Raw genomic sequence first — 15073 nt, 5'->3', positions numbered from 1 at the left:
CTTGCTTTTAGTAGGTGCCTGGGAGAGAAAACTTTATTACTGGAATGCTCAGATACACCCCGCATGCTTCACTGTGTCCCTATCTACAGTTCTAGTTGTTTCCTAAATGCATGTCGACAGCAAAACCTCCTTTCATAATGTACACAGGAAATAACAGAATTATGTCTCTCTTTTGCTCTCTCTTTTCTCCCAGAGAACAAATGAAGTCTCTCCAGGAGGTCCTGCAAAATCAACTTAAAGAGACATCTGAGAGAGCAGAAAAACAACAAGCTACCGTAAGTATGTTTTTGTGTGTGTGTGTCCTTTTTTGAGGGCTGGGAAATTATCTTTTTTCCCCCAAAACACTATGGAATAAATACACCTGTAAACAATAAAAGAATACAGTCAAGAAAATGCAGTAACCAAGATCATCAAAATACTTACGTGGTCAGCATTCAGTCCGAGAAAAGATTTTTGTTGTATTTGATTGTTAGAGATCTTCTAATTCCCAGCCCTCACTTACTGATAAAAATAGAGGTGCTGACCTTGGGACAGCAGTGCTGTGAATTACGGCTTATAAGCCACCTGGAACCCAGTAGAGCTGTGTAGATCCTTAGGCCCCACTCCCCCTCCGCTGACAGGAATCCCTCAGGGATGGGGCCATCCTCTGCCTGTTCAGTTCAATCCATTCCACGGGTGATCCTGACACACCCCAAGGTTGAGAATCAAGATTCTCTTTAGATTTTCTCACTAGATTTCCACTTTATTCTCCAGAACCACCTTATATACCACTTATGGGGGAGTGGACCCTTGATCTTATTTCTAGGACCTGAGTCTGTCTTAGAATATAATATATGAATGGGAAATTTAGAGCACAGTTCGGCCAACAGGTCAGGAAATGACGACCAATGAGAATTTAGTTTGTTTCTCACAGTTCTCAAGAGGAGCGCCCTGCGTCGTGACAGGTGACTACCCAGGGAAGTACTTGGGTAGGTCAAGAGGCAGAGGATGGTGAGAAGCTCTGGGCAAGAGCCTTTACTGTGGAGTCTGTGCGAGGGGCCGGATGAGCAGGCTTAGGAGGAGTCAGTGTGAAGACCTCAGCAGGCTCTGGGGCAGAGGGAACGCCCCAAGGTGTCTGGTACCTGACCTTGGGGTGGTTAGGGCAGGTGTATGGTGGCTTGACCTGTGAGAACCTGCCAACTCAAAGGGGTGGCTGGGGTTAAGGGCTCTGTGTTGGGTAGTTTGCTTTTGAAAAGCATGTCACCAGGAGGAACTGTCCTGTGTTTGCAGTTGAATAACTAATATGTTTCAGCTCTGAATCTTAGAAAGAGATGACTGCACCTTTGACAACCCTGGGATTGAGATATACTTATTAAAACAATGGTGATTTTTTTTAAATGTACATCTGCTGGGATCTAGACAGATTTCATAATACTGGGAATTACCTCTTCCAGATTTTGGTTAGACTCTAACAGAATGCTTTGCACCTGTTCTCCCAACTGAAAATTCTAGGTTAACTAAAAATGAAACTGATTTGTATTTTTAAGCATTTTGGGGGGTAAATTATTATTATTTTCTCTGTTAGGAAGGCTGTTGGTGTAATTGAAGGTTGGGTAAAAAGGAGAGATAAAGATGACTGTAGTTGTTCACTCTCAAATAGAGGGGAAAAACCGGATTTAATTCTGCAAACATTGTGCTATTTTCGATTGAAGAGCTGCTAATCTTATTGCTACACTTGATTACATATCTAATTACTTTTCCTCTTCCCATAAAGATAACATTCTATATTTTATGCAAAAAAATTGTTGCAAATATATCATTTGATAAGCTTACGGTAAAATGTCATGAAACTTCAAGGATAAACTTAAATCGCAAACATATAAAAGAAGATAAACTTAAGACAAATTAAACTGAAGAGGCCATAAATCCATCATGATCTAATTCTGTAGGAAAATATTTTTTTATGAACAAAGGAACATTTGTTATTATCCCTAAGCAAATAATGGGATAGCATGTCTTTCAACCTGTGTTCCTCATGAAAAATCCTAACAGACAGCAAGGAAGAACGAGGTCTCATTCTCTGTTAACTAGGGTAATTAAAGATATTAATGTTCACTGGATGCATTTCACTACTCTTGTTAATTTGTATGGCTTAACTTGCCCTAAGTGAGACATAATTAGTCTAAAGGCAAAAATTAGCTTCTAACTTTGACTCTCATTAGGAGTAAAGAATTGCTATGTTCTTACATTCTTCGTTCAAAGTAAATAAATGGCATTTTCTGTTTCTGAGAATTAAATTCGTAGCGATCTACTAGGAATGCTTACTTTTCCAGGGATGCGAAAACCTGTTGGGATTCTAGAGCAGTGGCTTCCAAATGCTAATACTTTTTGAATAGTCTGAATATATTTTAGCTCTTGAATATTTGAACACTGCGTTCTCGAGATTTTCCGTCCCTGTTTCCCATTTGAATAATTATATTCCTAACGCTGCGATGTATTTCCGTTATACTCTTTATTTTTTTATTTATTTAGTTTTTTAGGTAAACTCTGTGCCCAAAGTGGGGAAGTGGGGGCTCAGACTCCTGACCCCAAGATCAGGAGTCACCTTCTGCACCAACTGAGCCAGCCAGCACCCCAACAGCTAACTTTAATTAGAGTAAAACCTGGGACACCTGGCTGACCTAGTCAGTAGAGTGAGCAACTCTGGATCTGGGGGAGTCAGGAGTCTGAGCCCCACACCCAGTGAGGAGTAATGCATTTAAAAACTGCTAGCATAGACGCGGTGTAAGCTCTGACAGTTGATTTTCTTTTTTGTAATACAAGTGCTAACTTCAGCTTTGATTGGGTGGCTATCTGAAAGAAACGCAATGCCAGCCACAAGACTGGCTACAGAGCCAGGCCAGGTCCTCGCCATCCCAGGCTCACGCTCCTAAAAAATCCCCAGGCTCCCTTGTTTGGGAGATCTTGGTTGATTTCAGTAATTGACCATTTAGGTGCCTTTTTAATTTTCTTTTTGCATTTTTAATTTTCATTCTTATGTTTTGAATTCACCAGTAGGAAGTGACCCCAGGAAACGCTAGGCCCCTACCCTCCACTCCAATAAATGCAGAACCTTGGGCTTTCACTCTCCCTGGCTCTTTCTTTTTTCTTTTTTCTTTTTTTTTTTCAAAGATTTTATTTGTTTATTCATGAGAGACACACGCACACAGAGAAAGAGGCAGAGACACAGGCAGAGGGAGAATCAGGCTCCATGCTGGGGGCCCAACATGGGACTCGATTCCAGGTGTCCAGGATCACGCCTTGGGTCGAAGGCGGTGCTAAACCGCTGAGCCACCCGGGCTGCCCTCCTGGCTCTTTCTACCCATGGCCTCACTGTGTGGCCCCCAGGAGTGACATGCAATTTCCAGGACTTAAAAGTAAACTTTTTTTAAAATTTTAATTTATTATTATTATTTTTTTAATCTTCAAAGCTTCCCGATGATACTGCTGAGGGTGTCTTACAATCATACTGAGAACCACAAAGGCTGGTCCAGCCACAAGATTGGTTATCTATAGGCTGAGACACAGGACACAGCCATTGAAATGGGTGCAGAAACTGCTTATTGGGGAATATCCTGTTGCACTGCATACGTATCTAATTTGGAATGGTGTCAAGTCCTCTATTCCTTTGCTTTTATCAACCAAATTGAACTATCTTCTCAGTGGGACAGAGAGTGTGACTGTGTTTTAGGTTGTTGGCAATATCTTCATAGTTAAGATTCAGCTTGAACATTATTATGATCTAAACGATAGTCACGGTAGTTCTCAGGCTTGTACTTGTTTCATAGTAGCTTGACCCTCCAAAATCGGCTTAGATTTCTGTTACCATTTGAATGAATGGTGTAAGGACCCCTACACTAACCAGAAAACAAAGGGTGTTAACATTTGTGGTAAGGATTAACACAATACACAAAAAGCAAAATGTACAAAAACATGCACAAGGTTGTAATACACATCGACTTCTGGAGAGGGAAGGAAGAAAAATCAGGTGAGGCTTTAATAGTAGGTGTATCATTTTTTTTACAAGGTCTGAAGAAAACTGGACAAAATATTTGCATCTGTTTATGTTTAGGGTTGGGCCCAGAGGCATTTAATGTATCACTTCTTCATCTTTTGTTTATGTTTGAAATGTTTCAGAAATATGTTTTTAAAAAAAATCTCTATGTTTGGTGAAAATTCATTTTACTCCTAAACTTTATTTCCACTGATTCAGTCTACTGCTAGATATGATCCACATTACCAGTCTCTCTTGTATCGTTCCAGGGATCCTCTGAGACAGTATTGTCCAATAAATAAGCACTAAATACATAAGGCTATTGAGCGTTATGAAATGGCTAGGCCAAATTGAGACATGCTATTAAAACATACAGTGGATTTTAATGATATATCACAGAAAATAATGTCAGTTATAGCATTAGTCCATTCCATGTCAAAATAATAATATTTTGAGAATATAGAATTAGATAAAACATATTAGTAAAATTAATTTTATCTGTTTCTGTTTACTTTTTTTTAAAAAATGTGAATACTAGGAAATTAAAAAAAGTTTATCAGAGTGAACCCTCACTGACTTTAAAGTCTCAGATTTTAACAACTATGCTATACTGATTTTTTTTTTCCCCAAAATACTCAGGCAGATATACTCAGGCAGCAAAGTTGCTATGTTCATGCAAATACAGTTTGAATAACTGACCTAGATTACAGATTTTAACAACATCAAGATCAGGAGGAAACATCATGGTTTCTTTGGTACAGTATTATCACATTCTGTGCTTTAGAGACCAGGAATATATCACTCTGCAATTGCCTTCCAACCTGCGATAGGTCAAAATTACCTGGAGAATGTTTTATGAATGGGGGTTTCTAGGTCCCACCCTAGAATATAGCCTTTTGTTGTTGTTGTTTGTTTTGTTTTGTTTTTTTAAGACACAATTTTTTAAAAATTTGAGGTTTAAATAGATAACAGAAAAATAGTTAAAATATATATGACTTCTCCATTTAAAAAAAATGAATCTGGGATCCCTGGGTGGCGCAGCAGTTTGGCGCCTGCCTTTGGCCCAGGGCGCGATCCTGGAGACCTGGGATCGAATCCCACGTCGGGCTCCCGGTGCATGGAGCCTGCTTCTCCCTCTGCCTGTGCCTCTGCCCCTCTCTCTCTCTCTCTCTATGTGTGACTATCATAAATAAATAAAAAAAATTTAAAAAAAAATAAAAATAAAAAAATAAAAAAATAAAAAAATTAATCTTTTACTTATGAGAAAAGGTTTTTTTTTAATAATCAGTGGGTATACGTGTGAACCGGGCAATGAAAGTTTGGTTAATGAAAATTTTAATCCTTTGTTCTTTTTCAGCGTTTGTTGATAAAGAGATAATCATTGTATTATGCTTCAAAAATCATGAAGATAAATTTATAAAACCCATAGAAATGAATTTGAAATGTGCTTACATACTATTCCACTCATTTTCAGATTAATTTTCTAAAGACTGACATGGAAAGAAAGAGCAAAATGATCCGAGATCTCCAGAATGAGGTAAGATATACTTCAGGCAAATCTACATGTGGGTTTGCATATACATTTGTTTATATGCAAACCTACATATACCTTTGCCACAATTTGTGGATCACATGCCAATTTGACCTTCAGTTATGTCCTAATGGAAAAGAATTGCAAGGTTGAGAATTTCAAAAGAGTAGATAATCCCTACTTTTATATATATTTGATAATAATCTTAGTTCATACCTCTCAGTTTCACTTTCCCTTCTAATTCTATTTTGCTTGAGCTAATATTAAAAATTAATTTTCATTTCATAAATTCATCTGTCCACCCAATGACATTATAGGAGCTGAAGAAGAGGCTAGCTGGAAATTGACTTCATGCTAGGAAGAGCCAATCTAGAATGAAAAATTTATTGAGGCTAATCTTAAAGTAATGTAAAGTTGAGTAGAAATAAACTGGAATAGCTTTCATTATAGCCTTTAAAATGTGAGGACCTTATAAAATACGTATTTTCTTCTTTTGATTCTTTGTCTTGTGACACAACTACTTTATTTTCTATAATTCCTCCATCACATTTCTATTTCCACCTTTTTTTTCTTGAATACAGTTAGTTAATTAAGACTCTTAAACTGTGACTAATTAATGATACATTTTCCTTGATCAGTCTCACTAATTATGGTTTATAGGTTAATTTATATCTCTAAGCATCATTAGTTAACTTTTAATCTTAGATGATTTTTTTCAAATCTAGACTTTAAGAAGGAAACACTTTCAAAATCAAAATATATTCATAACAAATACTTACATGGAAAAGATCTTTAAAAACCCAAATGCTTATAAGGACTAACAAAATATTTTGTTTTTGGAGGATACTTTTATAGGATGATATTAATTTTCTAAGTGTATAGGCTGGAATAATCCTAAAACAAATACCGCTTTACAGACATAATATCTGCTAAATGTAAACTTTGTAATGAAGTGTGCTACTCACTTTCATCATGTTAAAAATCCCCCCTCCCCCAAAAAAATCTCCCAGATGAAAACTGACAACAGGAGACAGTTTTTGCCTTCTTGAACAAAACCTAATGGTGAGCATATATCAAATTAATTTTTTTAATTAGACTCCTTTTTATTAATTCCTTGAATTTTCTGATTTATTATTTTGATAAATGATCATTATATATAGAGACTAAACAAAATAATTGACACATACCCCGTACAGTAAAATTATCCAGACACTGCATAGATTTTTAGTTGAAGAGCAAGAAAAAACAAACAAACAGGTAAATCAGTTAAGCAAAATATAAGGAAGTGAGAGAGAGATAATATAGATATAAAGGTATTTCTGGAAGAAGCTTGAAGTCCCCTGAGAACTTCTGAGTGAAGATACCAGGAACTTTTAGTGGAACAATGAACTTTCTTAAAGAATGATCAGAATTTTTTCCATTATGTGAAGGCGGCTGTTAAAAGACACTTTTACATTAGCACTTAGGAATTTAGTTTTTAAGATTTAAGATATCCCTTGGAGGAGGAAAACTATTGAGACTTTTTAAAAAGCAAATGGGGTGTGGGGCAGAAATTTCGAGTTCTCGCCCTCCGCTTCTCTGCTTATATTCTCTTCCGTGGTTCATTGCAAGTCAAATCTGTGCCCCCACAGTAGGAATTCATAAATGGTGGAATGATGTCAGTAAATTCTACTTTAAATTGTTTTGGTTTATATATGAATTTTCCTAACCTGTTCAGGTTTGAAGCAATCAGGGGAAAGTCTTGTTACATTTTAGAGAACTCTTTATCAATCCAAGGGAATAAGAAAATATACAGAAGAACCTCCCATTAGTGCTGGTAGTGGCGGTTAGGTGCCTTGAAAGCATTTTTTTTTAAAAAAACACTTTACAGGGGATCCCTAGGTGGCTCAGCGGTTTAGCATTGTGATCCTGGAGCCCCGGGATCGAGTCCCGCATCAGGCTCCTGGCATGGAGCCTGCTTCTCCCTCTGCCTGTGTCTCTGCCTCTCTCTCTGTGTCTCATGAATAAATAAATAAAATCTTTTTTAAAAAATAAAATAAAAAAATACTTTTCAGTGCATGAAGATATCTGGCAAAGCTGTCCATACAGGAGACTTTGTTAAGACATTTCCCCTGAATTAAAACAAGAGATTAGTGAAAAGTATGCCCTAGGTTTTAATTTTGATGATAACGTACTAAATTTATTTGAATTAATTCCGTTTAGGATCTTCATCTCAGAGGAGGAAATACTAAATCTTAACTATAAGGCTGCAAACAATTGACTATGGTATTTGGGATAAATCATGGAAAACAAAATTATGGCTATAGTTTTTACTGATATCATTATTATATTCTTAATGCTATGATGACAAAGTTCCATGGTAAGTGGCCTTTCTCTGTCACAGTTTTCTCATATATCCCGTGTTTTTAGTGTATGATCTTGTACAATGCTAGATTCCTCACGATGTAAAACTTGGTTTTATAGTACGAATATCACCAGTTTCCTAGAAGTTTCTGTCTCTGTTTTCTTATTTTGTTTTGGTTTGTGGGAAGGCCAGTATGGCTACTTTATCTTATTTGTTTTCATTATTGAAGAAATGTTGGGAAATATCAGGAAGGGAGACAGAACATAAAGACTCCTAACTCGGGGAAACGAACTAGGGGTGGTGGAAGGGGAGGAGGGCGGGTGTTGGAGGGGAATGGGTGACGGGCACTGAGGTGGACACTTGACGGGATGAGCACTGGGTGTTTTTCTGTATGTTGGTAAATTGAACACCAATAAAAATTAATTAAAAAAAAATAAATAAAATAAAAATGGGCAAAAGACAAAAAATAAAATAAAATAAAATTAGGTTTTTTTTAAAAAAAAAAAAAGGAAGTATAATCAACATAAAACGTCACATCAGCTTCAGGCGAGTGACACAGTGATTTTACGATTCTATTACTCGCTGCTCACTGTGACAATTGGTCATCATCCATCAGGTCACCATACAGCGTTAGTACGACAGTGTCACTCACTACCTTCCCTGTGCTGCGCTTTTCATCTCCACGACTTAATTTACTTTAAAACTGGAAGTTTGTACCTCTTACCCCCTTTCATCTACTTCATCCTCCCCGCTACTTACCTCCCCTCTGGCAACCACCAGTTAGTTCTCTGTATTGAAGAGTCTGTTTTTGTTTGCTCATTTGTTTTTGGCTTTTTGTTTTGTTTTGTTTTTCTGTTTTTTTTTTTTTTTTTTTAGATTCTCCATAAATGGAAAATCACATGGTATTTTATTTTATCTGACTTATCATGATACACTAGGTCCATCCATATTGTCACAAAGGATAACGTCTCATTCTTTACCTGGCTGAGTAATATTCTGTTGTGTATATACACACCACATCTTCTTTATGCATCCACCTGTTGGTGGACACTTAGGTGGCTTCCATATCTTTCCATACTATTTTCTTTAGTGATCGTAGCAATTTACATTCCCACCAAAAGTGCACAAAGTTTCCCCTTTCCCCACATCCTCACCAACACTTGTTATTTCCTGTCTTTTTGATACTGGCCTTTCTGACAGGTATGAGGTAGTGTCTCATTGTGGTTTTGATTTGCATTTTTCTGATGATCAGTGATATAAAGCATCTGTTTATGTATCCGTATGTATCCAGATTCTCTGCTTATCGAATGGCTTATTCTTTTGGTGTTGAGTTGCATAAGTTCTTTGTATATTTTGGATATTAATCCCTCATTGGATATGTTATTTGCAAAAATCTCCCATTCAGTAGGCTGCCTTTTTGTTTTCTTGATAGTTCCCTTTGCTGTGTAAAAGCCTTTTGTTTTAATGTAGTCCCAGTAGTTTATTTTTGCTTTTGTTTCCTTGCCTGAGGATATGTATCCATGAACATGTTGCTGGGGGTGATGTCTAAGAGATCACTGTTTTTTTTTTTTCTTCTTTTTATGGCTTTAGGTCTCATATTTAGGTCTTTAATCCATTCTGAGTTCACTTTTGTATATGGTGTGAGGAAGTGGTCATGTTTTATGCTTCTGCATGTAGCTGTCCAGTTTTCCCAACACCGTTTATTGAAAACACTGTCTTTTCCCTCATTGTATATTCTTGACTCATTTGTCATATTAACCATATAGACATGAGTTTATTTCTGGGCCTTTTATTCTGCTCCATTGATCTATGTATTTATTTTGTGCTGGTGCGTACTATGTTATTTACTGTAGTTCTGCAGTATATCTTGAAATCTGGGACTGTAATACTTCCCAGCACTGTTCTTTTTTCTCAAGATTGTTTGGACTATACAAGTTTTTTGTGTGGTTCCATATAAATTTTAGGTTATTTGTTCTAGTTCTGTGAAAAAAGCTATTGGTGTTTTGATAGGAATTCCATTTAGTCTGTAGATTGTTTTGGGTAAACCTTTGGATTGCTTTGTGTATTATGGGCTTTTTTAAATATTTCTTTTTTTAAAATTTTATTTATTTATTCATGAGACACACACACACACACACAGAGGGAGAGAGAGAGGGAGAGAGAGAGACAGGAAGAGGGAGAAGCAGGCTCCATGCAGGGAGCCTGATGTGGGACTCAATCCCAGGTCTCCAGGATCAGGCCCTGGGCTGAAGGTGGTGCTAAACTGCTTAGCCACCCAGGTTGTGGGGATCAGGCCTTGGGCATTTTAATAATATTAATTTTTTCAATCCATGAGCACGGCATGTCTTTCCCTTCATTCATGTCATTTTTCAGTTTCTTTCATCAGCATCTTATAATTTTCTGAATATGAGTCTTTCACCTCCTTGGTTAAATTAATCCTAGATGTTTTATTCTTTTTGGTGCAGTTGTAAATGGAATTGCTTTCTTAATTTCTCTGCTTCGTTATTAGCATATGGAAACGCAACAGACTTCTGTACTTTGATTTTATATCCTATGACCTTACTGCGTTCATTCATCAGCCCCAAGAATTTTTTAGTGTTCTCTTTAGGGGTTTGTACATCAAGTATTATGTTAATCTGCAAATAGTATTTTGGCTTTTTCCATACCAGTTTGGATGTCTTTCATTTATTTTTCTTGTTTGATTGTTGCACCTAGGACTTTAGGGTACTACGTTGAATAAAAGTGGTGAAAGTGGACATCATTGTCTTGTTCCTGATCTTAGAGGAGCAGCTCTCAATTTTTCACCTTTGAGTAAAATATTAGCTGTGGGTTTTTCATTATGGCCTTTATTATGTCTCCTGCTAAATCTGCTTTGTTGAGAGTTTTTATCATGATTGGATATTGTACTTTGTCAAATGCTTTTTCTGTATCTACTGAGATGATCATATGGCTTTTATACCTCCTCTTGTTAATGTGAAATATCACATTGACTGATTTGTGAATACTGAACCACTCTTGCATCCTTGGAATAAATTCTACTTTCTTGCGGTAAATGATCTTTTTAATGTATTTTTGAATTGTGTTTGCTAGTATTGTGCTGAGGATTTTTGCATCAGTGTTCATCAGAGGTATTGGCTTGTGGCTTTGTTTATTGTTGTGTCTTTGTCTGATTTTGGTATCAGAGTAATGCTGGCCTCATAGAATGAATTTGGAAGTTTTCCTTCCTCTTCTATTTTTTAGAATGGTTTAAGGAGAATAGATATTAAATATTAACTCCTTTTTTAAACAATGTTTGGTAGAATTCACCTGTGAAACCTCTGGTCCTGGACTTTTGTTCATTGGCAGTTTTTTGATGATCTGGTTTTGATATATCTTATACAATCTATTTTTGTGCATCCAATTACTTATTTTGCATTTGGTTATTATGTGGCTAGAACTAATATAAAAATTTGCACCAAAAATAAAACAAAGAAGGAAAAAAAAACTCAGCTTCCCTTTTCTGACTTCCATATATATGATAACTGTATTATCATAACGTATAGCGATCTCATGGGCTCCAAAGCTGAGAAGTCTCTTTGACTCTGCACCTTCAAAACACCATCTCTCAACTCTTCTTTCTGATTTTCTTTAAAATTATTCATTTATCCCCTAGGATAAAATAAGTTTATCTATAATGGTCCTAGATATAAAGGCTCAAAGAATAAGGACAATATGTAAGTATTGAAGTAATAGATACATTAGACCTTGTGACAAGGATCTTTCACTAGTTGAACCTCCTTAATGGAATGTGTGAGCTTGATAACATCCAGGACTTTTGAAAGGAATATATAGTTGGTAATACTTGATTTAGATTGATATTAAAACACAATCTATATTTAATTAGTAGATGGAGATAGAAGGGAAGGGAGAGAGTAAAAAAAAAAAAAAAAAAAGAAAGAAAGAAAAGAAAGTAGGGAGAAAGATACCTGTCCTGCACACCACTATTTTTTTATGGTGGTTTGTCTTAAGATAGACTGTTACGATTGATTATTTTCCCAAGACATATTCAGGGTGGTTCAAGGTAAGGATAAAATAAATAATCACACTAAAAATAAAAATCACTAAATCAAGAACCTTAAAAGTGGACCTCACTCTGCCCAGTGATGGAGATCAGAAATTTGTCAGTCTTACTCTGTCTCGGTGGCAGTTTTCTCCTCTATTCGATGACTTCATTTTCTTTTTCTTGTTAGTCTCTCAGTTCTTTTGCTCACCCTTCTATTGCATGGCTTGTGGGTTTAACCTGACTCTGAATTACTAATGTGACTCCTCTAGCTTCTCCTAATAACATTATGATTTAATTTCTTTTTATGTTTGGTTGTATTGATCTTGCTATAAGTGACTGGCAGAAAATTCTTGTCACAGGTCAAGTCACTGAGCAATCTGTAGATTTCCAAGTAATTCCAAGGAGCCACTGACATCCCAGGGGTATGAAGAATAGAAGATGGTTTCTTTAGATGCAGTGCTCCAGTTGCTATTCTCAGCTGTGACGAGAAGAATTCTCTGATGGGAAGAAAAGGATGTATTAAGTCTTATAGAGTTTATACAAAGTTGTTGGGAAAACTGAATAGATCACTTGTAGACTGAGCTTTAGGAATAACCGCCATACATCCTAGGGCTGGTTGTCTTAAGGCACAGCTACCTCTGCCAAGACCAGGAAGCTGCCCACCACTTTGTTGCCCCCATCCCTGCAGACTCTGACACCTTACAGCCCCAAGTCTTGGATAGTGGATAACATCGACTGTTTTCTCATGTAACTAATTTCTGTATCTATGCATATATTGCAGGGATCATGTCTGATTAGCAAAGAGTAAGTCATGTCTGCTCTGGACCTATAATGAATTTTAAAAATAGAGGGGATTTGTTTGCTTTATTTCTAATTTGTTTCCTTTAATTTTTCCTTGAGGATATGGGTTTAGCACTATGGAAGATTTTCACATTGTAGACACAGTTTTCCCAAATTTGGTAGCCTGTGTATTATAACAACTTAAAAAAAAAAGATTGATTTATTTGAGAGAGAGGGAGAGAGAGAGAGAGAGAGAGAGAGAGAGAATGAGCAGAGGGGAGAGGGAGAAGCAGGCTTCCCACTGAGCAGGGAGGCTGACATGGGCCTCCATCCCAGGACCCTGGGACCATGACCGGAACTGAAGGCAGACACTTAACTGACTAAGCCAGCCAGGTACCCCTTTTCTTAATAAAGATTAAAGTCCATGATAACAGCTTTAGTATATGGCAGACCATCGCTGAAGGGTTCTGAGCATTTACTGTAAGTACCGCTGACGGATCATTCAGTTACGCATGTGTGTAAGTCACAGTATGTTGTGTGTATGAATGACATCTTACCTGTCCTTATAATGTTATTTTAACTTTGCTTTTCCCTGGATTCATTTCTCAATTAGATGCTGACTTTTGAAGTTAGACTCCTACCTTCCCTAAAATACTATAATTCAGATTTTTGACACACAGAAAATAAACATAGGCCTGGACTCTGTGCAGTGAGAATAAGTTAAAACCACGCCCAAGTCTGTTCTTAGCACCAATAAATGAAGTGAGTTGAATAAACATGGGACAAAACCTCCAAATTTGGAAATTGAAGTGGCTTTCCCTAAATAACTATTCTCTACAATAGGGATGCTTAGAGATCTTATCAGATATAAAAACTGATATCAGGGAATCTCTGACCATCCTGAAATTTTAAGATAACAAAAAAGGTATAGATAGACACAGGTATTTTTCAAAGGAGAGGGTTTGGATTCTCAGAGGGAATCCATGGCTGAGACAAAAATAATAAAGGTCAATAACCACTGCTCTAGAGAAATCTCTAGTAAATTTTAAGAAGAAAATCCATTTTGATTCAACTCTTCTGGCTGTAAGTCTCTCTAAAATAAATTATTCCATCTTCTTGCCTCAGTAAACACATTCAAGTGAAGATGATGGGTTATTTCATAATGTGACAGAGTGCTTCAGGTCATCATTCTGAAAGTGGATTCTCACGGCTGTCTGCAGATGAATAGGTGTAAAGTGTGAGTCAAATATATACTGAGTCCAGGACATGCCTGAGATGTTTTTAAGTAATTCCATTACAGCCTTTTATTTTATACCTGCTGGTTTGCCTTTTTTAAAGTGATTAGTTCTGGGAAATTGGGGTGAACTGATTATGCTGGCTGGTTGTGTACCCATTATGTAAAGTTTACCCATCTACGTCAGGTCCCAGGGCTACTGTAATAAAGGACCACAAACTGGGTGGCTTAAAACAACTGAAGTTTACTCTTTCACAGTTCTGAAGGTGAGAAGTCAAAAAATCAAAGTGCCGACAGCAGTGCTCCCTCTGAAGGTTTAGATCATAATCCTCCCTTGCCTCTTTCTAGTGACTGGTACCTCCAGGCAATCCTTGACACTCTTCATTTTTCGGCTTGTCAAGAATCTCCGCTTTTTGTCTTCATATGGCTTTCTCCGTGTGTGTTCGCTCTTCCTACACAGACACCAGTTATTAAATTTAGGATCCACCCTAATCCAGTATAACTGGGTTTTTTGTTTGTTTGTTTGTTTTAAATATTATTTATTTATTTATTCATGAGAGACACAGAGACAGAGCGAGAGGCAGAGACAGGCAGAGGGAGAAGCAGGTTCCCTGCAGGGAGCCCCATGTGGGACTTGATCCCAGGACGCCAGGATCACGCCCTGAGCCAACGACAGGTGCTCAACCACTGAGCCACCTAGGTACCCTGTAACTTGGTTTTTAACTTAATTACATATGCAAAGACCCTATTTCCAAATGAGGTCACCTTCTGAAGTTCTAGGTAGATATGAACTTGATACTTTTCAAACCAACCCACCATCAATAGCATTTTGTACAAACAGGCAAGGAGGGAACATTTTATTAGGTGCGAGTCTTAGGTGATTTTTTAACAGGAAAGAGTAAGCATTTTATTACATAAAAATCTGTTTGTGGAAGTACTTTAATATTGCTTAAATATAAATTGGTTTATATGTTCATGTCTGGAATAAACATCTTAATTCCTAATATTGTCAGGAAAGAGTAAGCATTTTATTACATAAAAATCTGTTTGTGGAAGTACTTTAATATTGCTTAAATATAAATTGGTTTATATGTTCATGTCTGGAATAAACATCTTAATTCCTAATATTG

At 36.8% G+C, this 15073-nt stretch overlaps 1 protein-coding gene across 3 annotated transcripts in view; it reads left to right on the top strand.

The window, feature by feature from the left end:
* The window catches only part of LUZP2 (leucine zipper protein 2), a 474256-nt gene that overhangs the window by 222228 nt on the left and 236955 nt on the right, over nt 1-15073 (top strand). For all 3 annotated transcript variants that reach the window (XM_072725376.1, XM_072725378.1, XM_072725377.1), the window contains exons 4-5: nt 194-275; nt 5487-5549. In XM_072725376.1, coding sequence (XP_072581477.1) covers nt 194-275; nt 5487-5549 — 145 coding nt within the window. The remainder of the gene's footprint in view (nt 1-193; nt 276-5486; nt 5550-15073) is intronic.

This window comes from Vulpes vulpes, chromosome 11 (assembly GCF_048418805.1).
Source record: "Vulpes vulpes isolate BD-2025 chromosome 11, VulVul3, whole genome shotgun sequence".
Taxonomy (NCBI): Eukaryota; Metazoa; Chordata; class Mammalia; order Carnivora; family Canidae; genus Vulpes; species Vulpes vulpes.
This window is presented reverse-complemented; position numbering and strand designations above follow the sequence as displayed.